A 25,739-nucleotide genomic window follows, 5' to 3' on the forward strand; every position below is an offset into this window, starting at 1 on the left:
GTGTGTGTGTGTGTGTGTGTGTGTGATCATTTTGGCTGAAAATGAGTAGAATGTAGTATTGAAAAGTAGAAACAACATATTGACGCCTATCAAAACAAAGGAGATAGGGATAAAATTCCACATTTAGCGCAAGTGAAGAGTCTTACATAACTGCTGGTGGGAATATAAATTGGTAACATGTCTTTAGGACATTAGTGACATGTTTCAAGAGACTTAAAAATGTGTATAGTCTTTAGATTCAATATTTCTTCTTTTAAGAACTTGTTCTAAGGATAAAAACCTTAAATGTCCAATAATAAGACAGGAGCTGAAACGATTAAGAATCATTTTCTTGAAGATTATTAATCGTAGTAGATAAGGCCATGGATGCCATGATTTTGAGTGGAAAAAAATAGCATAAAACTGTGTATAAAATATCACTATCATATGTGTGTATTTACATACTTACAAACAAAATTTACAAGTAGAGCAACATGCCTTGAGATTGTTTTTCTTTCCATTTTTTTATTGTTTTCCTTACTTTTTAGGATTTTTTTCTTAAAGATTTTATTTATTTACTTAAGAAGGAGGAAAAGAGGGGATTCCTGGATGGCGCAGCGGTTTAGCGCCTGCCTTTGGCCCAGGGCGCGAGCCTGGAGACCCAGGATCGAATCCCACATCGGGCTCCCGGTGCATGGAGCCTGCTTCTCCCTCTGCCTGTGTCTCTGCCTCTCTCTATCTCTCTCTGTGACTATCATAAATAAATTAAAATTTTTTTTAAAAAAAGAGGGAGGAAAAGAGAGAGAGTACAAGCAGGGAGAGGTGTAGGGGGAGAGGGCGACACAGGCTTCCCGCTGAGTGTGATGCCCAACATGAACCTCGATCTCAGGACCCTGAGATCGTGACCTGAGCCAAAGGCAGACACTGAACCAATGGAGCCACCCAGGTGCCCCGGTTTTCAGATTTAAAAAGAATATATATTGTTTTTTATAACCAGAAAAAAATGCCTAAGTAAAAAATTAAGGAGAGTTGTTGGCGTTCAAAATACACATACCTATAGTTTAGTACAGTGAGCTGATGGGAAGATCTCTGTTGACCATGATATGTTTATTTAATGTCTTAATCAACAAAAGCTGGGATCCCCGGGTGGCTCAGCAGTTGAGCACCTGCCTTCGGCCCAGGGCGTGATCCTGGAGTCCCAGGATCAAGTCCCACATCGGGCTCCCTGCATGGAGCCTGCTTCTCCCTCTGCCTGGGTCTCTGCCTCTTTCTGTGTCTCTCATGAATAAATAAAATCTTTAAAAAAAAAAACAAAAAAACAAAAGCTGTTGTACTAAATTTTGAGCAGACCCATCTGTGCTGCAAAAATGTAATAGCAGCTGAAGCAAATGTTGATGTGGAAGCTCATCTAATTCTCTAAGCTACGGGGGTGGTTTTACCTATGTTATTTGGGCTTCGGTTTCACCAAATAAAATAAAATAAAATAAAATAAATAATAAAATAAATAATAAAAAATGCCTATCTTACCAACTTCCTGAGGTCAGGAGGCACCAATATGCTTTAGATTAAATGAGAAGGCAGTGGCTTCTATTCATATGCACATAGATGTATGTCGGCTTTCATTCCTTCAGTCAGTCGGTCCTTCAGTCCGTCAATAAACATTTCTTCAGCGCTTATTAAATGTCAGGTCCTGGGCCAGGATGATGAAAAGGAGAAACGAGTAAGTCTCAGGAAATTAATGGTCTGTGGGGAGATCAGCACTGAAGCGTGGTTGAAATGAAAAGAGAGAGACGTATGATGTTCTAGGGGAGCACTGAGGAAGGAGCAGCGACCTGGCCCCAGAGTTAGGGGAGCTCTCCCAGGGAGAGTAATAACACACATGGGCTTTGTGGGCTGAATAGGAGTTTGCCAGGCGGAAAAAGTGAAGTAGAGGAAGAGGATGTATATACAAAGGACGCAAAACCTGAGATAGCCTGGCACGCTCGGCGATAGGCAGAAAACGTGACGCCACTGGGGCTTGGACTGCGAGGCAGAGCGGCGGAGGAGAGTGGGAACCCGGGTAGGGCCAGACATGGCCTTCGCAGCTGGTGGCCACAGTGTCGCCGCGTCAGCAGTGGCTGACTGCGGTTTTCCCGCCCGATGGAATCCTAGTCATCATAACGAGGCGGGACTCTTGGAACTATGGAAAGTATCGCGGTTACGACCTGCGCCACCCACGTAGGTGGAACATACGATCGCGTCTCTTTAATCTCCAGTTAATCCTTCAAGCCTCCGAAGTCCTTATTAGCAGGAAGCCTGCTACCCCGTCTTGGGGTGCCCCCCCCCCCCCGCCTGCCCCTCTGCTTCCACTTTGCCCAGGGGTCCTGGGCCTGTTCCCAGGCGAGTAGGTCGTCGGTCCTGCAGAAACCTGTCGCTGGACCCCCTGGGACAGCCGCCCGTCTGGCCGCCGCACGGTGCTGTGCTCCTGAGGCACACAGTGCGGGTTTGGGGGGCACCAGGACAATTCTCTTCGCTTACATTCCCAGCCTCACCTCTTCTTCCCTAAATCATGGTCTCTGTGCCGGGGTAGCTGGCACTGGAGGAGCTTCCAGAGCTGCCGCGTGCTGGGCCGAAGTTAGCTCTTCCCCTAAACCTTGGGTGACTGTGTGGAGCCCTGCCAACAGCCCGGACGCCTCCCTGCATCAGGGCCACCTTATTTCAGTTGTTTCCAGGACTTTCTCTGTCCAGGACCCTAGTCATTGTCACCCTGACCCAACAGGCCTCCATCCCCCGCCCCCAATCCACGGAGGCAGGGGTGAGGCCGCCGGGCTTTCCTCCTGGAAGACCTGGGCTCCTTCTATGCACTGATCTGCCTCCTGCCCGGCGTCCAGGCTGCTCCTCCTGATGACGCAGAGGCAGCAGCTTATGAGAGAGAGAGAGACAGACAGAATGAAAACCAACTCAGTTCCTGGATGTTGAGTTTGAGAAGTTTCTTACAGATCTTGATGCCAGCCCTTTATCTGCTATGCCATTTGCAACCGCCGCCTCCCGTCGCGTGGGTTGCCCTTTAGTCCTACTGACTGTTTCCCTTGCTGTGCAGAAGCGTTTATTCTTGCCGGGGGCCCGACGGCTCATTTTCGCTTTTGTTTCCTGTGCCTTTGGGACGTGTCTCGCCAGACGTTGCTCCGGCCAAGGCCAAAGAGGTTCCTTCTTCTTGTGTTCGCCTCTAGGATTTTGATGGATTCCCGCCTCACATTTAGGTCTTTCATCCATTTCGAGTCTATTTTTGTGTATCAAGTAAGGAAATGGTCCCGTTTCATTCCTCTGCACGTAGCTGTCCGATTTCCCCAGCACCGTTTGTTGAAGAGACCGTCTTTTCCATGGAATATTCTTTCCTGCTTTGTTGAAGATGAGGTGACCAGTAGAGTTGAGGCTCCGTTTCTGGGTTCTCCGTTCTGTTCATTGACCTATGTGCCCGTCTTTGTGCCAGGACCACACTGTCTTGGTGACCACAGCTTTGTAATAGAGCTTGAAGTCGGGCCTTGTGATGCCTTCAGCTTTGGTTTTCTTTTTCAACAGTACTGGGGCAGTCTGTGGTCTTTTTCTGGTTCCATACAAATGTTAGGATTGGTTGTTCCCGCTCTGTGAAAAATGCTGGTGTTATTTTGATAGGGACTGCATCGAACGTGTGGACTGCTTTGGGTAGCATAAGCATTTTAACAATATTTGCTCCTCCAGTCCTTGAGCATGGAATGTTTTTCTCTTTCTTTGTGTCTTCCTCAATTTTTTCGTAAGAAATTCATAAGAAGTTCTATAGCTTTCAGAGTACAGATCCTTTACCTCTTTGGTTAGGTTTGTTCCCAGGTATCTTATGATTTTTGGCGCACCTGTAAATGGGGGGTGGGTAATTGGGTGATGGGCATCAAGGAGGGCACTTGAAATAATGAGCACTGCGTGTTGCATGCAAGTGATGAATCACTAAATTCTACCTTTGAAACTAATAACACAGTGTATGTTAATGAATTTGAATTTAAATAAATTTTTTTAAACCCAATTTATTGCCCTGTCCCAATAACCCCCAAAAGCACCTAATTGCTTTATATTTACATAACTAAGATACCAAGTGATTTTTCCAAAAGCAAAAGATCTTCAAAGTGATTTTCCATTCCTGCCTTATTATAAAGAGAAGTATTACCATTTATTTCACTAAAATAATTAATGTGGCCAACCACGCCTCCTATTTTTTTTAAAAAAAGGAAGAAAACAGTGATGATGTACTTATATACCATATGACAAATTACATAACTTGCAGAACTAGGTCTTGACCCCCAGATCCATGTGTTTAGCCGCTATGCTCACTTACTGCCTCTTCTTATTCAGCGTGTAATTATTTATCCTATACTCAGAGATGACATTGATTAGGTTTATTTTTAAGATTTATTTATGATTAGGTTTATTGCAGGAACAGAAATCCCTAAGTATAGGCAGTCTTCTGAACTATCGATAAAAGAGAGCTGGGAAACAAGTGTATTTCTGAACTAGTGCATTTATATGGAAAAGAAGTAATCAGTATCTACTTTAAGGGAAAGTCGTGTTTTCCCTGCAAAGTTAGGTCACAGAAGGGAGAACAAGACGCGCACGTAGTGCTGGAGGGACTGAAACTGAGCAGCAAATGAGCCTGTGGTCAATACACATCGTTGACAAATAGCGTTCTTTAGAATTCATGATTTGGGAAAGCTACGGGGCCGGGTTAATGTGAGTGTATTTTGCTTTGTCCCCTCAGTGCAAGTAAAGGACAGTCAACTGACCTTTTCAGTTTATCAGTTTAATGAAAGTCACCTCTCGGCCTTCTCATCTCTGAGTTTGATAATAATGAAAAATAAAGTCCAACCAGATTGTTTTGACCTTTTCTCCTATGTACTGTTTTCCCATTAGCGTTATTACTTTCCTCAGTAAAATGGAAGTGAAATCCATGTAGATCCTGGTTCACAAACAAGACAAAATCCTGACATATTATGTTTATTTTATTTATTTATTTTTATTTTATTTATTTATTTATTTATTTATTTATTTTTTAAGAGGGGCACCAGATGCTGTAAAATGTGCGCTGCACTTTCTGGAGCTCTTAATAGAAATTCCAGGAGGTCGACAGAGCTCTGAGAAGTTTCTGTACGTCCACAGGGGACCTAATTGCCTGTTTTCTGACAACACTTCAATGACACCTGACTCCCGGGCAGCTAAGACCAGAGTCCTCCCACTCACCTCCATTTCTAAGAGTTTCTTGCCCGTGTTTGCGGGCGCTGGTGCTGCATGGCCCCGGCCAGGGCCAGGGCTGGGAGTCAGGATGACTACCGAGCTGTTCATCTACCCCGGTTCTACCACGAAATGAAATCCCTACATTTGACCTCCTATCACTGTGTTGTTTTGCTATTGGTGATTTTTCTTTATTATTTTTGTTGCCATTTTATGTACTTAGAATTCTTTCTTAGCTTTTAAATCTAGTTTGAATTGGAGATACACAATAAATTACATCACTTAAAATGACAAATAATAGATATTCTTGTATCAGCTCTATTGAGTTTTCAGATCTACCCAGCTCTTTGACTTTATTCAGAAACTCGCCATTTTGATTGGCCTTCACTTTTTAGGAAGTGAGGAACTCATTTCGGTTTACTTGGATTTGGGTTTGCTCTACGTTAGGACGAGGAAGCACTCTGCACTGAAAGAGGCGGTATGCGTTTTTCTGCAAAGTTAGAGGACACTTGGACTTTTCCCTGGGCTGTCTACTCCCTCTGCATAAACAGATATTCCCGGGTTCCTAAGGAGGAGTATGAGGACTCCGCGTCTTTCCTGGCTTTCCCACAGGCTCTCCCGGGTGGTGACCCGCACAGACTAAGGAGCTGTATGGGATGATATAGAAAGAAGCTAACCAACAATTCTGGAAAGCCTACTATGTGCCAGGACTGTGCTTGATAGACATTTGCCTCGTCTCATTTAATTTTCTTAACAATCCCTGAGGCAATGAGCATTTTCCTTCTTGTATAGATGAAGACACCGAGGCCCAGGGAGATTCGGGATCCAGCCGGAATCGCAGAGCCAGGAGCCAACCAGTACTTTCCCAGAATCTCGGCCTGCATCTTCCGGGGCCCCGCGCTGCCCATCCGCAGACTCGGGTGCCTCGGGGGCCCCGAACCCCACCCAAGGATGAGGGATAGTCATTGAATAAAGTCCCGTGCGTTTGTCTTGGGCGTCGAGACACCCAGCACGTCAGAGTGGAGAGTTTGGAGACGGGCCAGGCACCTGCCCTGCCGCTGCCTCCGACCTCCCGTCCGGCCCTTCACCCTGCGTGTGCGGCGGGCACTGGTGCTCCCCGCGGACGGGCCCGACTCCCTTCTCAAGGCCCCCGGGAGGCTCCGTTTGTCTTTCCAGGGCCAGCTATGCGCCGACGGCTCTGCTGTTGTTTGGAGGCCTCAGCAATCCTCATTTCAAGCTGATTACTTCTTTATTATCTTAACATAACGTCATTGGCCATCTGGCTGATTGGAAACGTGAGGGAGACGCATCCTGGACGATAATGATTTTCAGGTGGAGCACCACATCTCCAGGGAGTCAGGGCGTTTGCTTTTGAAAACTGATACTTCTTTTTCTAACCTGTGCTAACCGCGCCTTTATCCCTACTGAGAGAATTCCGTCATTTTAATAATTTGGTATTGTTTCGCTGCCAGTGCAGAGATAATGTGAAAAGGGAGTGTATTTTTTTTCCTTTCTGTGGATTAAAAAAAGTTCAGAATTTTCATTTGCAGTTCTTTATCCTTTCTTATTTTTTCTATGTTGCCAGCAACATGTCGTTGGATTTAAATCGGCATTAAGTGCCGATTTTAGAGCAACGCAAGACTGTGATTTTTAGATATACTGAGTAGACTTCTTCCTGCAACAGTTCGAGTTCGTGCTTTGAATGTGAGTGGCTAGTTGGACTCTGGTGCAGGCAGTGGGGACCCGAGGATTCTCCGTCAGCAGCACCTAAGTGGCAACGAAAGAACTCCCCGTATAGGTGGTTAGACGCCCCTTGTGTCTGGGGGTGAAAGTGAGTGCTCCGTGCCTGGATATCCATTACGGAGTTTCGTAGTTTGTTAAATGTCTAGCACGTGCCAAGCTCAGGATCGTCTTCCATATGTGATCACATCTCATTTAATCCTCACAGTGACCCCTTAAAATAGTCATGGAGCAGGCAGGTGATCCTCTCTCCACTTCTCAGCCACAGAGGCTGAATTTCAAGCAGATCCGGTGGCTGCACGGCCAGTGCCGCATGATCGCAGGCTCACCAGCTCCCCTCCCCTCCTCGACTCTCGCAGCTGGCCTGAGCGAGCTGGCTGGGGGCCTGGAGTCGAGGCTGGGAACGTGGTGGTGGCCGTTGGACTGTACCCCAACACGCTTTGGATTCATTTCTTCACTCGGCACCTGTTTATCGGGCACCTAATCTGTGCCTCGGGCCTGGGGACAAGGGCGTCCCGGTGACCCCGAGCGCGTAAACCGCTGCCTTCTGGAAGCTTACACTCCGGCTGCTGGAGGTTTTGAGCAGGGCGTCCTCTGGCTCCGGGGTGACCGGCGGCCCCAGAGAGAGCAGTCAGGGGTGACGGCAGCCCGGGGAAGACGGCAGGCTCCAGACAGGGCTCGCAGGGCAGAGGCCGGATTCCAGAGGGGCCTCAGAGCACGCGTCAGTGGGGTTTTCTGAGCAATTGGATGTAGAAATCGCTCACCCAGGCTTTAATGGGAACCCGGGTCAGCCCACACCCCAGGCCCGCGCTCCTTTAATCACGTTCAAGTGCTCGCGTATGGAGCGGCTCCCCAGCAGGCTCGGTTCGGTGGGCATGTCGCTCCCGTTCAGCTCCGCAGCTCGGGGCTCGGGAGAGCGGGGCCTTGGTGCCGAGCTCCGACCCCAGCAGCATTCGGCGTCCACACTGCACGTGAGCAGCCCGTTCCCTCGACGGCCGGGAGCCCGGCGGCAGCCCTCGGCTCGTTACGCTGGAGACCCGAAGCACGACCGTCTCGCAGGCGCTCCGAGCACTTCCCCGTGGCTCCCTGGGGTGATGGCACAGGAGAGACCCTCTTAAAAAGATCCAAGCCCGGCTTCTTGTTTCTCTGCCATTGTCATTTCTCCGAAACAACATTACAAGGTCCAAGTCAGAACCGGTTTTGATTCTTGGTCACAAAATACGAGACTTTTGGCATATTGTGTTCCCGTTTCCTTTCTGCTTGTTTGTTTTTGAAGTTTGAGAAACAGACTTCTTGTAGTGACCGTTTACTGGGCAGACATTGGATGGGAGATGGTCCTAGATGTGCCAGGTCTGTCAAGGGCCTGAACAACTCCGGGATGCACATCGGTGTCTCCCAAGTCGATGCAAGTGTCACCAGGCTGCTGTGAGTAATGACGTAACTGAAAGGTTGCCGGCGTCCCTTGCTCCCACGGGCCTTACCGGACAGCCTGGTGTTTCCCAGCGGCGAGGGAACCGCGTGTGCGGCCGGGGCCCCTGCTTGGTGCTCGGCGGCCTTAGGCGCGCTCCCTGCACAGTGTCCCCCGCCTCCAGCCCGGCCGCATGGGGCCCGGGACCCTGGGGGGACACGCTGTGCCTCTGTCCTGCCAGGTGCACCTGTCATCAACCTGGGCAAAGGGAACTTCAATCCGCGGAAGGGTCACTGCCTCTATTATCGTTCCAGGGCTGCGACCCAAGAGGACCCTGCGTTTGGTGCTCTGGACTGCGGAGGAGCAAGGCGGGGTCGGCGCCTTCCAGTACTACCTGCTGCACCAGGTAGGGGCATGGGGCCAGGTCAGGTCCCCAGGTAGGGACGCTGACCTCCCGGGTCACAGGGAACCGAAGTGCGGCCTGCACCCTCCAGGTCACGGGGTCACAGGGAGGTCTGTGCTGTCGGAGGGTTCGGAGTCGGGGTCTGTGCACCCCCTGTGCCCGCGGCTGGGGGAGCTGAGTATGGCCACGGCCCCCGAGGGAGACCCTGCCGTGGGCTCAGCCCTTTAGGGCGCCTGCACCTGGGCCCAGATGTCCTGGGGATGACATCATCCTGCGCCCTCCCTGGGGGTGGACCCTCGCCCGGCATTGCCGCTCTGGATGCACCCTGACCTTAGGGCGCCGGCGGTGCAGATGGGACACCCACCGCCGCCCTCGCATGCAGTGTCCCGATTAAGTGGTGACAGCAGCGCCAGGGAGCTCGTCCCGCCCGGCCGGGGAACGCGGCTGTGGGAACAGGGCCGTCGAGGCAGAGACGGGAGGACAGAAGCGAAGGTGGCTAAGGGTCAGGACCTGGCACTGGGCCGTGGGACACTCTGAGCAGAGGCGGCGACAGGGCACAGCAGCCCGCGGGTGAGCGCAGAGGCAGGGAGTGCAGGTGCACGGAGAGCAGGTGCACGGAGCGCAGGAGCATGGAGCGCGGGTGCATGGGGAGTGGGTGCATGGAGAGCAGGTGTGCGGAGAACAGGTGCACGGAGCACAGGTGCATGGAAAGCAGGTGCACGGAGAGCAGGTGCACAGACAGCAGGTGCACGGAGTGGCACAGAGCGAAGGAACAAGGAGTGCAGGTGCACGGAGCGCAGGGACAAGGAGCGTGGGGCGGGGGGCGCAGGGGTTGTGGGGGGCGGCAGTGACAGAGCCTGAACAGCAGCATATGCTTCATGCTTACGAGTTCTCACTGTAGGGCCCCCCGGGGAGGGTGGTATCGGCGGTGGAGCGGCTGCCCTCGGTCAGGGGGTGATCGCGTCCCGTGTCGGGGTTCCCGCATGGAGCCTGCTTCTCCCTCCACCTGTGTCTCCGCCTCTCTGTGTGTCTCTCGTGAATAAATAAAGTCTTAAAAAAAAAAAGTTCACACTTTATCCTGAGGCAAAAAAGAGTGACAAAGTATTTTTAAGGAGGAGCTCTTAGATTCTATACATCTCGGGCTCTAAGGACTAGAGAATACCTGAGAACTGTTTGAAGCATATTTATTCTCGGTCATATACTCCAAGAAAAAAAAAATGGATTTAACCTGCAGTGGATCTGGCTTGACCTTTCCTCAACCTCTGAAATTCCTTAGATCTGGGGAAAAAAAAAAGTTTATTCCTCTGTAAGTTTTCAAGTTTCGCTGTAGCCTACTAAAATACACGAGTCAGAAAGGACTGATTCTACGTGTTCAGGAGGCCGGCAGGGAAATACATCCACGCATTTTTCCCGGAGGGTGTGCAACCCCCTCGACAGAACTGACTTATCATGACAACGTCCACGTTGCCTCCACACGAGAGTCTGCGTATGCGTGGCGGGTCGGCTGTGCGTTTTCGGGAATGGAAAGCAACACGGGCCTTTCTATCAGGTACTCTTCGTCTCAGCAGCCCGTGATGGGACTCCGGCCGCGAGAGCGCCGCGTGGCCAAGCCCTGCGGGGTCCGCTTCCCCACAGAACAGTCTCTGACCCTCCGGCCCTATTGCCGTCCTTGAAACAAGTGCAACACCTTGTCTGGACCCTTCTAAGAATGTGACATAGTTCCTGATCTAGAGGAGAGAAGAAAGGAGAGAGGGAGCGAGGAAAGGGAGCATGAGGGGGAAATGGAGGAAACAGAAGAAAGAAAACAAAAGAAGTCGAGTCTTTGGCCAGAAGCATCTCCCCTTCTGCCCGGATGTTGCCACTAAGCTCACACGGAAGAAATCCAGTTGATCAAACAGGAGACGCCGGCTCCACGCTACCTGCCGCGACCATCTCACCGGGACGGAGGCCTGTGTCGCCGACGGGTGCCGAGCACCGTAAGGCTCAGCGCATGAGGTGCAAAGGACTAAGACCAGGGGGAAACGGGGCCCGGGGGCTCCGTCAGTGAAGCACCTGCCCTTGGGGCAAGTCGCGATCTGCGGGCCCTGGGATCGAGCCCGCGGCAGGCTTCTTGCTCGGCAGGCACTCGGCTCCCCCTTTCCCCCCGCCCCTGCCCTCCGCTCATTCGCTCCCTCTCTCAAATAAATAAATAAATAAAATATATTTTTTTGAAAAAAGGGAGAGACGGCTAGCAGATGTTGGTCACGAGGAAGGCTCAGCAGCTGATCCTTGAGGAATATGTGGGTTAGAGGAGTAGTCAGGAAGGGACACCGGGAAGGCCACCGTCCTCTGTACTGGCGATGGCCGAGACCTGAGTGCGCCCCTGCGTAGGCAGCGTCCAGGAGGAACGGGACTTTGATTTGCGAAGGACCTACTTGGGTGATTGTAAAAGTAACAGTTTCCCCAGCATTTTTATGGTACAGTTACGGTTATTAGTAACCTGTGTCAGTAAGGGACCAATAACCTGTGGCCCGCAGGCCAGACCCAGCTGCCACCTGTTTATGTACAGACCTCAGGCCAAGGATGTTCCTTACATCGATAGCGGACTATGCGGCAGACACGGATGCACCTGCAAAGCCTAAACTATTAAACATCTGATCCTTTACAAAAAAAATGTCTGCAACCCTTAATCTACACGGTAAAAATCATAAAGTAATTTCATGTTGTTATTTACACATTGTTACACATAATTTCTTTATGATTTTTTGTGACCTAAATGACAATGTTATTAGTATTTGAGCCAGTTACGTATCCTTCAGGAAGATATGACTATAATGCTATAAATGTACGTGTACTATCCTTTGCTCTATGCATTTTTGTTAGGTATTTCTTAATAGTGAAGTTGGCTTTACTTACATACCATCCAGTTATGGATAAAAACAAGACGCAGAGGATAATTATGCCTTCTTCGTGTTACTCTGAATATGTCCCTTCTTCCTCTCCACGTGATCTTTTCAACAGTGAAAGCTCTATAAAGGCTACTCAACTGGACACATGTAGCTAAACTTTTGCGGGAATAAATTATAAAATAATTATCCTAAAAAAATAAAATAAATAATAAAATAAAATAAAATAAAATAAAATAAAATAAAATAAAATAATAAAATAAAATTAAAATAAAATAAAATAAAATAAAATAAAATAAAATAAAATAAAATAACTATCCTTTGTAAAAACTAACAAAATTAATATTGACTATCCTTTTCTTAGTAAATACATCTTCGTTTGCAATTCACTTTTGTTCATAGGTTCATAGAAAAATAAAAATTAAAGTGATGTAAACTTTATCAGGATGAAACTTCTTGCCAAACTAATTTTTAGATTTTTATTCAGGTTCATAGTTAAACCTTTACTTCATAATTATGTTCTTTTTTTAATGAAATATTGTCTAAATCATTATAATAGTTACTAGCCTTACTGGATTGTTGTGAAATGTGTCATGCTGTTTGCAGTTTCTGTATAGATTTTGAAACTCGCATGCAACTCTATTGTAATAAGTCTGGAACACCCTTTTCAGGAAAACAGACTGGCTCCTGGAGGTCTATAAGCATTTTGGAGACAGCAACTAGGTAAAATAATTCAACCAGAAAATGAATTTTTTTACTATATCTTGGATCTAGAATAGAAATAATCCTGCGGGTTCATCCAGCGTGCCCATAACAGTTCCGAGCAGAAAGTCCTATAAGGGACATATAGGTATTTTTCTTTTTTACTAAAAAAAATTTTTAAAAAAAGGCTACCTTCCATATTTTGAAAACTTGTAGAATGTTCTCTTCCAGATGTAAAGTTCTTCCCACTTTCTTTCCTCATGTTGGCACAGGGATTTGAGAATGATTTATGTGTATATTGCCTGTGCTTTACGCAGTTGACCTTAGGCAGCAGCACGTGTTTCGCGCTCACGGTGTGTTATGGGGCAGAGTTGGCATTTGGTAACGAAGTGCACAGGCCTCAAGCCTACGGCTCAACGTATCTGCCAAATGCTACCCCTGGGTGACCGTCACCCAGATCAAGACGCAGAACGTTCCTGTTACCCCAGCAGACGTCCCCTTCAGATCAGCCCCTGACTCTGCCGGGGGTCACGAGGAGCTCTGCTGTCCATCCCCACAGACGGGTCACATCCTCGGATTCCGTACCCAGGAGGTCACATCCAGCACCCCCTGAGGTCTGGCTCCCCATGCCCAGCAGCCAGCATAGCAGCCCCCTGTGCTGCTGGGGGTGGGGACGTGCCCCTGCCCACCACGGAGGGCTCTGTGTCGTGTCCTGGACCCACTTCTCCGCTCATCCTCCTGTCGACGGCCCTTTGGGTTGTTTCTTGTCGTAGGTATTACGAACAAGGCTCCCGTCAGCACTTCTGTGCACCTGTGCTGGTGGTCATGGGCGTGTCTCTTCTCTAGGAGCGGAATTGCTGTGTTCCAGGCCGGGCGTGTGTCGGGCTGGGCCTCTCCATCCACGCTCCCGCCTGCAGCCCACGAGAGCCCTCGTTGCTCCCCACCCTCCCCAGTACATTGTACTGTTAGACTTCTAATTCCTGGCCTTTCCTGTGGGAGTGACAGTTTTATGTTTGTCGAGGTACGGCTCTGAAGAGTCCCAGGGCAAGTCCCACTCCCCTTCTCATGCCCCACATTCTCTCTCTCCTGCCTCCTTGCCCGTGACTTAAAGGAGACCCATGGCCTGTTTATCCTGCGTGAGTTTTGTGGGGCTGTTAGTGGTTGGAGTGACCATACTTTCCCCTCGGAAGAGCAGGACGTGGAAATGCCACCGTGCTCGTAGCGGAAGCGGCTCCCAGGAGCACGGACTTCACAGGGGTGCGGGGCTGCTGGAACTCAACTGGAGCAAAGGGAGGCCTGAGCCGAGAATGATCCCTAAAAAGTTTAGGGAGGGAGATTTCTCTTATGCCCAGAAAATAGGTTATCCTAGAAAAAGGGGAAGAAAGATGGCATATGAATGGCTTTGTGTTATTCTTTATTGATGAAATTATTTGTTAAAAATACAAACTTCTTTACTGGTTGCATTCAGCTTGTGTTCACCGAGAAGGAAGTGAATCCTTCCACCTACAGAAGGATGTTATTGTGCTCTAGTAATCTTTAAGAGCTCACTTATGAAAGTGGAATTTAACTTTGGAACTAGAAAATATTATAGATGATTCCATTTGATTTTCACATCAGTGAATAAAATGCGTGTTGTCCAGATGCCATTTGCCTAATCTGCTTTTCATGGGAATCGTGTTCCTCTCTTCTCTGCTCTTGGGAGGAGAGCATAATGTCATTTCTCATGTCCTGAAAAGTACAAGGGAGGAAAAAAAAAAAATCTTAGAAGAGTTCCAGCCAGATTGCTGACATTTTTTAATCTTCCCCATTTTAAGCAAAAATATCTGTCATAATTATAATGAGTAAGGTAATCTAGCCTTGAAAAAGCCTCATTACACAAGGTAATCAAATAAAATAGATTGATATGTTCTATTCTGGCATAAAAAAATATTTTAACCTTTTCCTGATTTATTGCACAAACTACTGGCAATCGAATTACAGGGATCGTGAACACTGCTGTGTTCTGGTAATCATTAATTAGGGCAATATTTTAAATAGGTTTTATTAAATGAGGGATGAGATGTATCATCATCCTAAATGCGTCAGTTTACCCTAACTTTCACCAACCCTAAAGCAGAAAACGTTGAAATGAACGTGTATAAGATTTTCCCAGAATCCCCGTGTTGTCATACTTAGGAACAAAATGTCCTCTTCTGCAAAAACACAAAAATGGTAGCTTTTTCTAGGAGTGGAGCTCCTGCCAGCCTCCCAACCCTCATGTGTCATTTGAAAATAAAGGGATATAGTGGAAATGCTTGTGGGGCTTCTTCATGGTATCGCGCAAATGGGTTTACGTAGGCGTTTTCACCTCACCAGCCCCGGGGCCCCTCTACAGTGCGATGGCAGTGCCGCTGCCAGAGACGGGGCAGTGTTGTGCTCATCTGCAGCTCTGGCCATAAAAATAATGCACTTCACATGCCCATTGAGCGTGATTGTGTCTGGACCGCGTCTCCAGCGTGGCCTTTCTTCCACCGTTAATGTCCCATGCAGCGTAGACGTGTAATCAGAGGCCCTTGTCTCAATCCTTACTGCTGGGCTCTTACGCACCCCACGATTTTCTTTCCGCACCTAGATGTTTGCATCAGTTGGTCGAGCACATCACAAAACCGGTTTAAATGCCATTTATCTCAGTGTGGTGTTGGGCCGGAGCCCCTCGTAGTTCCAACATTCACATGATTTCTGCAGCACACCTGGGAGCTCTCTGCGGTCTTATTAGGATTCATGAATTAATTTTTGTTTAGTAAGGGGGAAGGGCTTTTATATTTGTTTGCATGCGCCTATGAAGAATTCCGCTATGATCGTGAGTCCCCAGCGTCTTCTCTGTGTGTGGTGTTTATGTATCGATGCGTGTCAGCCTGGGCAGACGCATCACATATTCCTTGATATGGGGGAATTGCACTGTGTCACCTTGTGAATGAACACGAGTAGGCTTTGAGTCACCCCTTACCTTGGTCTCTCTAGATAGGTTCCTTCGTAGCTAGTTTTTATTACTTTTTTTTGCATGTAGGAGGATGGGAATGGTTCAAAGTGGAAAGACTGGCCCTGACAACTAGAATGGTATCTCCATATTCATTGGATGGCAGGACTTTGTCTGCAGTCACGGGGCTGTTTATCCTACACCGCCTTACGGTTTCAGGTCATGGTGACGTCCAGCTGGGTGTTGGCTGTAGCTCTATACGTGCGAATGATAATAGTATCCCTATCCCGACCTCTTTGCTACCATCGCTGACCCAAATACGGCAACCACACTTCTACGGTTGGTCCCGAGAACGTTGTGGGCAGACACTGAGGTCTATTGTGACTTACCACGGCTGCCGTCGTGTCTCACTTATTCTGCATTCCTGGGAGCACGAAGGAGGACCTCAGTTTGCATCCAGACTGTTTGACAGCTGGGCACAAAGCGTATCTGCCTCGGCGCCTCCCCCTGTTGCCAACCGGGTCGTGATCTGACCCAGAAGGATGCACAGCGTAGTGGGTGCATGAGCTTTCTAAGGAAATCAGCCTGGCACACCGGGACGCACAAATCTGAACTGAAGTGTCACGCTTCAGGCTCACGAGTGACCCGTGTGGGTCAGGGCCTCTGGAGCCAAAGGGCCCCATCCCGTGCGCTGGGGACGTCCTAAGTCACGGAGTCAGCAAATCACTTTAGAATCACCGGCGCTATTTTAACTTGCCCGGGACTGTCTTCTTCCCTTCGTCTTCTGGACCAAGGTTGGCAAGCTTTTCCTTAAAGGTCCAAACAGTAAATATTTTAGGCTTTCGGGCCATACGGTCTTTCTACTTGACTATGACGTCGTTGTGCAAAAGCCGTCACGGACGATACCAGACAAACAAGCGCGGCTGCGTTTCAATAAAACCTGACGCTGAGAAAACAACAGCGCTAGGCAGCAGGTCGGACTCGGGATGCTGGCCACCCGCCGACGCCTGTGGAGCACCCCTGTTGGGGAGAGGTTGAGGAACGTCCCTTCCGAGGCCTTTTCCGATCTCGCAGTCTCACCTTTTGGTGGAAGCAACGCGTAGCACGTGGCTCTTACAGGACAGCTGAGAAGCTGAGGCCTCACGAGGCGACAGGTGTGTCCTCTGGGTATTTTGCAAACAGAGCGCGCCGTCGCCAACCGGGTCCGTCCGTCGTTTAGTGGCAGCTCATCCCGGCGCCGCAGAGTGGGACAGGGGCCCGGCCGGAGGCACGCGCAGGTCGGATACTCTCCCGACATTTCCTAAAGCAAGGACAGAGCCCTTTATTAAGGGAAATAAGTGCAATAATATTCAAAGATATGTTTTAAGGAGCACATATATTTTTTAAGTCCGTTCGTACAGAAGGGTCTTTTCAGGAAACAAAGACTCCAGTACATCTTAGCGAGGCTCTTCCCAATGCCTGACGATTGTCACTCACCGTTTGTCACCACATCCTAGTCTTAGCCATGGGTTTGCCTACAGGGCTTCACCTTTAGGCCTGACGGAGTGTCTGGGCAGGAGGCTGTGCCCAGGAGACCCCCAGACACCACATCTTTTGAGAACCCGCGGCCGTCGGGGGGTCGGGGAGGTCGGGGAGGTCGGGAGGCCGTGGCCTCCTGCTGGCTGCTGCGGGTGTTGTGCCACAGCCATGAATCCACGTCACGAATCCACGGCTGCATGCGCCTGCGTCAGGCACAGCCTGGGGACAGAGCGAGAAGCAAGGCGGTGGCTGCCAGGAACCGTGGCGCCGGGGAGCAGCTCCCGGGTGCTGGGTCCACCCCGTCCTCTAAGAAGCCGCGTCCTGAGGCCACAGTCGGCGGGATTATCAGTGGGCTGCTCGCAGGGCGGCGGATCCAACGGGAGCCGAGGAGCAGAAGCGGGGGACACACCGTGACGACAGTCGGAGTCCCCCGTGTCCTCCTGTCTTCGCGGTGGCGCTCGCCCCAACGGGCCTCCCTCCGCGTGTTAACCCAAGTCCGTGGTGCCTGAAACGTGCCCCTCGCCCCCTGATAGACTTGATCTTGGAATCGTTTCTCCCCCCGACCAAAAGATTAGGGCTTCCGTCCCTTACGCTCTTTTTGGAAGACCTCAGCCTTGCATATTCTCATCAAGTGCTTGTCCTGCATTTGAGATCGTTCTTTCTAGAAGCGGAGGTTACCCCTAGTGACCAGTTTCTCTAAACTGCTTCGGTCTCAGAGTTCTCTTGAAGGCGAGTTCTGAGAACGAGTTTCTAAAGGGCTTTCATGCCCCACACGGCAAAACATATATAAACAACAACGCACGTCTTAAAAGCTCAACAAGGCCTCTCAACAAAGGTTTTAAATGGTTTCATAGCGTGAACTATTCTGAGATTCCACAGAATTTCCATTACTAGTTAAAAGAGGAGTATAATTGGCTTTTATAGATTTCCACAGTTTCATTTAATAAGACTCGTCCAGGGAGATGCACGACCCCATGAAATCACAGGGAAGGCTACAGTGAGCACCTGGAGGTGTTTCAGGGAGGTCTCCCGCATTAACGGAGGGCCGCGAGAGCGTACGGCACGCATCCTTTCCCCCTCACTGCCATAACTGCATGGCCTTTTTCCTCTCCAAAGCTCTGGAAAATACTTTATTATACCCCGCAGAGCCAAATGGGAAGCAATCACGCTGTTTTGTCCTTTGGATTAGGAAAGGTCAAAGGGAAGAGAACGTAAATGGAGGGAAAAGTTCTCTGTGAAAATCGTCCATTTGTTTTTCCACGTAAGGGAAAGTCATTTGTTCCTTTTAATAGATCTGAAAATCCATTTGGATAGACTCACGGAGAGAAGAGAAACCGTCAAAAATCGTGAAAGATCCCATTTCCCAAACAAATCTATAGCGGCTTCGCACTATTCGCTAGAAGTCGTTGTAATCTCTCGCATCAGCGTGATCATTTATAAATAAAAGAACCCTTTCATAGGCTTTGGTAATAGTGACGACTCTGCTACTTGCCAGGCAATATACCATTTTCCTTATTTCATACGTGAAAATGATGAGGCCCCAACAGAACCTGACCTTGCCCTAGTTTGTCTACCCCACGACCAGCCATAGGGACTTCGGGAACCATGTACTTCTCTGCTACCCATCTTAAATATAGGATTTCCTATGTATGCCACTTGTCATAGTCTGGAGTAATCCACACCAATAAGACCAGGCATGGTGGTTGTAGCAAACTCACGAACGGAAGAATGGAGAAGTCCCTTCACGAAACTTGAGGACAACCACAAAGAACCATATTCTATGACACTTTGGAGTCCTAGGCTGGATGATGTCGTATAATCATATAGACCTGAGCTGTCACCGGTAATTCTCAATATTTTATATTGGCACTTGCTCGGGAGAGCATAAGAATAAATATACTTATTTGTTCCAGAAGTTAACTCTCTAAAATCTGGCTACAGTGATTAAAAAAAAAAAAAAAAAAAAAAAAAAGAACTTTTTAATCTTTGCTGTAATCTTCTCTTAGCTTGGGGGCATTTTCTAAGTTTTAGCTGGACGGGAGACAAAATCAGAAAACGTCCACAGTAAAGCTGTCAGGGGTATGAAACGCCTTCTCATGCTAATAAATGTTAAGATCGTTCCACTATTTATTTATTTATTTATTTATTTATTTATTTATTTATTTATTGACTCGTTCCACTATTTAAAAGATTGCCCTCAGATCAGAGGCCCCCCCCCCCCCCGCCGGGATACCACCTCGGGACATCTCCCAGTGCCTCTATTCTAAAAAGAAAAGAAAAATAAATTCGCGTCCCTGAGATAATCCCATGGTAATAATCTCTGGATTCATCCGTTTATATATTCTCTCCATGCGTAAAGCTCAGACACCTGGGAAATGCAGCAGGACCCCACATGTCAGGTTCGGCCTCCTTGCAGGTCGCTGTGCCTGATACGCCGCGGACAGAAACACGCTGGGGCGGATCCCCGCTTGGGCTGGGACAGAGATTCCGCGTGTGTGATATTCTCTGACACCCTCAGACGCCAAGGACATCCCAGACCACGTCCTCCCAGCAGTGTCTTCATGTAAGGCCGCAGCGCAGGCGCCGGAGGAGCAGGTGCAGAGGAAGGCAGCCGCGCGGTCTCCGGACTGCGGTGCCCGCATCGCATCCGCCTCAGGGGCTGCCTGTGGGCCTCTCCCCCGGAGGGAGACGGGGCGTCGGGAGCGGAGCTGGGAATCGCACCAAAGAGGCGTCTAACCGTTATCCGCTGACTCCGAGAACGAAGGATTCAACGCTTATTCCAGTTCTTCGTTTGTTTTGCTTCTAAGCCCGTGGACTCCAGTCCATTCCTTCCTTGGTTGGGAGATGAACCGACTCATCACCTCTAGCGCGTTCTTGTCTTTGCAACTGAGAGCCCGGCCCATCAGTGCTTTACCTGGCACACCGTTTACGGAGTGTGTGCGACAATTGTCGCTGCCAGAAGGGACCGTGTTGGCTCTTCTTCCGTGAAAGGTGGCTGCGACCAAGAGCTGCCCCTCGTGGGTAGTTCAGCCCGCCAAAGCCTAATACATCAGGAATGGGAAGGAAAGTAGAAATTCAAGAGTGTAGCAGAGTTGGGGCCACACGCCCGGCCCGTTGGCTCCCCCAGGAGCTTGCAGAGAGGCTCTGACCGACCGCCGTGCGATTCATCGGTTCATCTTTGAGGCAATTACCTTAATCACTGTAGTGACGGCTCCCATCGAAGGTCTCCGTTTAAGCAACTCTTTCTAGAATCAAGTCAAAAATGGAGCAAATAAAGATGGAGAAAATATTCATTGTACACAACGCTTCTACCTTCAGTTCCCTGAAACTGTAGTTAATGCCTAATTATACTGACACCCCTATTGTGCAAAAATATTGGGAGTGCAGATATAATTTTCTTACCAGCTAATTATTTCATTATATGGAAGTGACATGTGTGAAGTATTAAATTAGCATTATCTTCCTAAGAGCCACCAATTGTGGACTCTTCGTATTGAAATTTTCAAGTGGAATGAAGTGCGCTTCTCCCGTGACTACTCTGATTAAGTGAAAAATGCTTCCCAGGCTTCCGAGTATAAAACCACCTTCTTTTAGCGGATGTTTACCACTGACAGAGGGTGGTGAGATGTTTGTGCGTTGATTATTACTGACAAGGGAAGCCCAGGGGACGTCAAGGGGATGGCTACCAGCAACTACAACAGTCTAGACCACACCTCTTCTTAAACGTGTCTCATGCATGAATCATGGTGAAAGAAACATCCTTTCGTTTTTTAAATAAAACACCATTTACACCTCTTGAGCTAGAACTGCAGAATGCCAAATGCTATATTTTCAAATTTAAACTAGAAAATAATGGTGGAGCCTGAGAGAGGTGAGAAGGAACTGAGGAATGACTCAGTGAGATTGTTGCAAGAAATGCAATCTCTACGTCTTTGATTTAAGGATTATCAATTGTAGGGAGTGCGATGGGGATTTATAAAGCTTTAAAGGAAAAATAAAATTACATTAAATGTATAGCTTTTCAAAACCGAGGGTAGCGGTTGTATTGCACACAATCGAAGTCTGCCTAAATCTAAAGATTGCCCTGGATTAAAACCTTTTGGTCGTCAGCGGGGAGGTCTCAGCATCACGGGGAGAGGCCGCTGTGTGAAACTCCTCTCCTTGTCCTGACGAGGAGCTGAAATGTGTCTTCAGGGTCGACCATCTGATTATGAGACGTGTTATTGAACCCAGGCTTTTCTCTGTATTTCCAATCCGGCTACTTTTTTTTTTCCATTTTATTTTTAATTTAACATTTTTAAGCACCAGACAGCTTCTCCTAAAAGTCTGACGAAGCTTTTATTTTTTTTTCTTGTATATATTTTTTAAGTTCAAGTTAGTTAATACACAGTGTATTATTAGTTTCCGGGGTAGAATTTAGTGATTCTTCAGTTGCATGTAGCCCCTAGTGCTCATCACATCAAGTGCCCTCCTTTTTTTTTTTTTTTTTTAAGATTTTATTTATTTATCATGAGAGACACACAGAGAGGTAGAGACCCAGGCAGAGGGAGAAGCAGACTCCATGCAGGGAGGCCAATGCGGGACTCCATCCCAGGACCCTGGAGTCACACCCTGAGCTGAGGGCAGATGCTCATCCACTGAGCACCCAGGCGACCCTCAAGTGCCCTCCTTAATGCCCACCACTCAGTTACCCCATTACCTACCCAGCTCCCTTCCAGCAACCCTCAGTTTGTTCCCTATAGTTGAGTCTCTTATGGTTTGCTTCCTTCTCTGTTTTTATCTTATTTTCCCCCTCCCTTCCCCTACGCTCACCTGTTTTGTTTCTTAAATTCCACATGTGAGTGAAATCATATGGTATTTGTCTTTCTCTGGCTGACTTATCTTGCTTAACATAATACACTCTAGTTCCATCTACTCATTGCAAATGGCAAGATTTCATTCTTTTTGATGGCCAAGTAATAGTCCATGTATCTGTACACCACATCTTCTTTACCCATCATCTGTTGGTGGACATCTGGGTTCTTCCCGTAGTTTGGCTACTGTGGACATTGCTGCTATGAACACTGGGGTACAGGTGCCCCTTCAAGTCACTATTTTTTATCCTTTGGGGTAAATCCCCAGCAGTGCAATTGCTGGGTCGTAGAGTAGCTCTATTTTAACTTCTTGAGGCCCCTCCACAGTGTTGTACAGAGTGGCTGCCCCAGTTCACATTCCCACCAACAGGGCAAGAGGCTTCCCCTTTTCTCCACATCCTCTCCAACATGTGTTGTTTCCTGTCTTGTTAATTTTCCCCATTCTCAGTGGTGTGAGGTGGGATCTCATTGTGGTTTTGATTTGTATTTCCCTGATAATGAGTGATGTCGAGCATTTTCATGTGTTTCTTAGCTGTTCGTATGTCTTCTTTGAGAAGTGTCTGTTCATATCTTTGGCCCATTTCCTGACTGGATTCTTTGTATCTTGGGTGTTGAGTTTGATAAATTCTTAATAGATCTTGATACCAGCCCTTTATCTGCTATGCCATTTGTGAATATCTCCTCCCATCACGTAGGTTGCCTTTTAGTTCTACTGACTGTTTCCTTTGCTGTGCAGAAGGTTTCATTCTTGACGAGGGCCCGATGGTTCATTTTTGCTTTTGTTTCCTGTGCCTTTGGGACGTGTCTCACCAGAAGTTGCTCCGGCCAAGGCCAAAGAGGTTCCTTCTTCCTCTGTTCTCCTCTAAGATTTTGATGGATTCCTGTATCACATTTACATCTTTCATCCATTTTTTAGTTTATTTTTGTGTATGGCATGAGGAAATGATCCAGTTTCATTCTTCTGCATGTGGCTGTCCAATTTTCCCAATATTATTGGTTTAAGAGACCGTCTTCTTTCCACTGAATATTCTTTTCTGTTTTGTTGAAGTTGAGTTGACCATAGAGTTGAGGGCCCATGTCTGGGTTCTCTGTTCTGTCCCATTGATCAATGTGTCTGTTTTTGTGCCAGTACCACAGTGTCTTGATGACCACAGTTTTATAATACAGCTTGAAGTCGGGCATTGTGATGCCTTCAGCTTTTTTTTTTTTTTTTTTTTTTCAACAGTACTGGGGCTGTTTGCATTTTTCTCTGGTTCCATACAAATGTTAGGATTGCTTGTTCCAGCTCTGTGAAAAATGCTGGTATTATTTTGATAGGGACTGCATCGAATGCATAGATGTTTTAACAATATTTGTTTCTCCAGTCCTTCAGCTTAGAATGTTTTTCCACCTCTTTGTGTCTTCTTCAATTTATTTCATTAAGTGTTCTATAGTTTTCAGAGTGCAGATCCTTACCTCTTTAGTTAGGTTTGTTCTTAGGTATCTCATGGGTTTTGGTGCAATTGTAAATGGGATTGACTCCTTGATTTCTCTTCTGCTGCTTCATTGCTGGTGTATAGAAATGCAACAGACTTCTGTGTGTTAATCTTATGTCCTGTGACTTTGCTGAATTCCTGTATCATTTCTAGCAATTTTTTGGTACTAAGGAAGCTTTATCAAATTGATCAGTACCTGCTTGGAAGTCCTCCAGATGCATGTTTGGTTTTACTAGTCTTTGCTAACCCTGAACATTCTAGGATCTAATCTGAAGATTTGGTCATTTCTACTGCCTTTTCTGCCTCATGTGAAAATCAATCTTATGCATACATCAAATCTTTATGAAGAATTTTAATCAATAATCAGGGCCCCAAATTTAAAATTTAGTGATCTATGTTGATACTAATGTAAATAACTTAGCTAAGGTATAAAATGAAGTACCAGAGCCTTTTTCTGTATGATGAAGTTTGCCTGTGGACAAGTAATGACAACTAATATATGGCACAATTAGTTTCTTGTCTGGTATTTGGGAAGTATCTTATAGAAAGCATCAAAAGCAAAATGTCCTTCTAATCAAAATGTTAAAAGAGGAGAAAAATGTGATTCTTATATGCCGGGAAATTGGTGTTTATCTGTTGAATTTTATAGTGGCAAAATAAGAGACACAAAAACATCAGAAAAGCAGTATTTATTTATTTGTTTGTTTGTTTGTTTGTTTGTTTATGAGACACACACAGAGAAGCAGAGACACAGGCAGAGGGAGAAGCAGGCTTCCTGCAGGAAACCCAATGTGAGACTCAACCCCAGGACCCCAAGGTCACGCCCGGAGCCAAAGGCAGACACTCAACCCCTGAGCCACCCCTGTGTCCCAGAAAAGTAGCATTTAAATAGCATATTGGTTTCTGATTTACTTGACATAGTCCAGTTTCCACCCATTTCCCTACCATAATTATTGAACTTTCATCTCAAAGGCATCCTGGCTTGGGTGATCATTTATATGGCTCTTCTATTTATTGATCATTTTTGTTGGTGAGAATAACAATAAAAAGTCCCAAGAGAATTGAATAGTTTGATATATATAGCATGCCTTAGAATACATGTAATAAATTCATCTAATCTTCAGAAAATCCCATTTAGATAGATCCCATTTCTTTTGTTGAAGAAGGATATGAATCCCTGAGATTAAATGGCCTGCCAAAAGCATATAGCCATCATGTGACAGAACCAAGACTCCAGTCCGGATGTCCAGGGCAAACAAATTCTAGTGAGTTTAATAATAATAACAATAATAGGAATCATCATCATCACCTTAATAATAAAGCTACCACTTATCCAACAGAGGATTGTGACAACCGTTTGTTCCAGGAAGCACTTTGACAATCTGACACTGTGGACATCTTCTCAAATATTTTTTAATGCCTAATATCACAAGGATATGAATTTTATTAAAATAGTTATCAGAAATTTTAAGCTAGGATATTCTCATACTTTTTTTAAAAAAATGTATAAAATAAGATCTTGTATTATCTAGTTATTTCAAAGTAGTAATGAGCATAAAGATTGTTTTGAGATTTCTACAAGTCTAATGTGACATGAAAATATCTGTGATTTCCATGGATGACGAAGTGACAGGTTCTGCTAACTACGGCGGTTGTTACTTACATTCATAATTGCGGGAAATTCTAAATTTCACTTGAAGGTTAATGAAAATGAAGATGCAGTTTTTTTCCCACTTAAGTTCACAGGCCACCTCCAAACTTATGAACCCCCAAAGGATGCCAGATTAAGAATTCCTACCTTGGACTGAACCTGCACAATAACTTATTATTCCCACTTTACAAATGAGTGCCCTGAAGCCCAGAGTAATTATGTAACTTGCCTAAGTTCTTTCACCTAATGACAGAGGAATGTGTCAAATGCCATTTTAGTGTCTCTACATCACCTCCTCCAGCTCCCCAGTGGCAATCACCGTTGAAGTGGGAATTGTAGTATCTGTCCCACTTTGAGACTGTCAACTCCCGCAGGATCGTTACCCTAATCACCTGTGTCTCCTTCACACACCAGCGATACCCTGATGGAGATTGCAGATATCCAAAGAGAAATTTGGGGTGAGAGCTGTGCACCTGACTCCTTTCATTCGACTTGCCTTGAGCATTTCTCAAGTTCAGTCTCCCCTCAGTGGTCCTCGGGTGGCTTCCCAGAATGATAATTATTTCTGACATAATTTGGTGCTATTTTCTACCATAGCTATTTTCCTCCTCTACCTTTAGGTGATTACTGGGGCTGCTTATTACTATTCTCAGATGAGGAAAATTGTTTTTCTATACCTCCCTTAGCTCAATACAGGTACCTACTTGGATATTTTTCTATAATCGCTATAATTCCTTAGCCTCCTTTTATCTAAACTATACCTATTAAATTATCTTAACTCTTCTTGAAGCCAAATTGCCTCATCTGTTTGTTATTTTTCCTTCATTTTGTCTGAATACTTTAAAACTTACAAAGTATGCACAGCAATTGTTAAAGCTCTAAGTAGTCCCAGGATGCATTTATTAGTTTCTATAATTGAGTCTTACTGATTACACTG

The 25,739-nt window shown here is 46.9% G+C and overlaps 1 protein-coding gene across 3 annotated transcripts in view; it reads left to right on the forward strand.

Annotated features, from left to right (window-relative positions):
• Positions 1-25,739, forward strand: part of CPQ (carboxypeptidase Q) — a 339,320-nt gene that overhangs the window by 230,611 nt on the left and 82,970 nt on the right. For all 3 annotated transcript variants that reach the window (XM_038579831.1, XM_038579828.1, XM_038579830.1), the window contains one exon: positions 8,674-8,765. In XM_038579831.1, coding sequence (XP_038435759.1) covers positions 8,674-8,765 — 92 coding nt within the window. The remainder of the gene's footprint in view (positions 1-8,673; positions 8,766-25,739) is intronic.

Source organism: Canis lupus, chromosome 29, assembly GCF_011100685.1.
Source record: "Canis lupus familiaris isolate Mischka breed German Shepherd chromosome 29, alternate assembly UU_Cfam_GSD_1.0, whole genome shotgun sequence".
NCBI classification, from domain to species: Eukaryota; Metazoa; Chordata; class Mammalia; order Carnivora; family Canidae; genus Canis; species Canis lupus.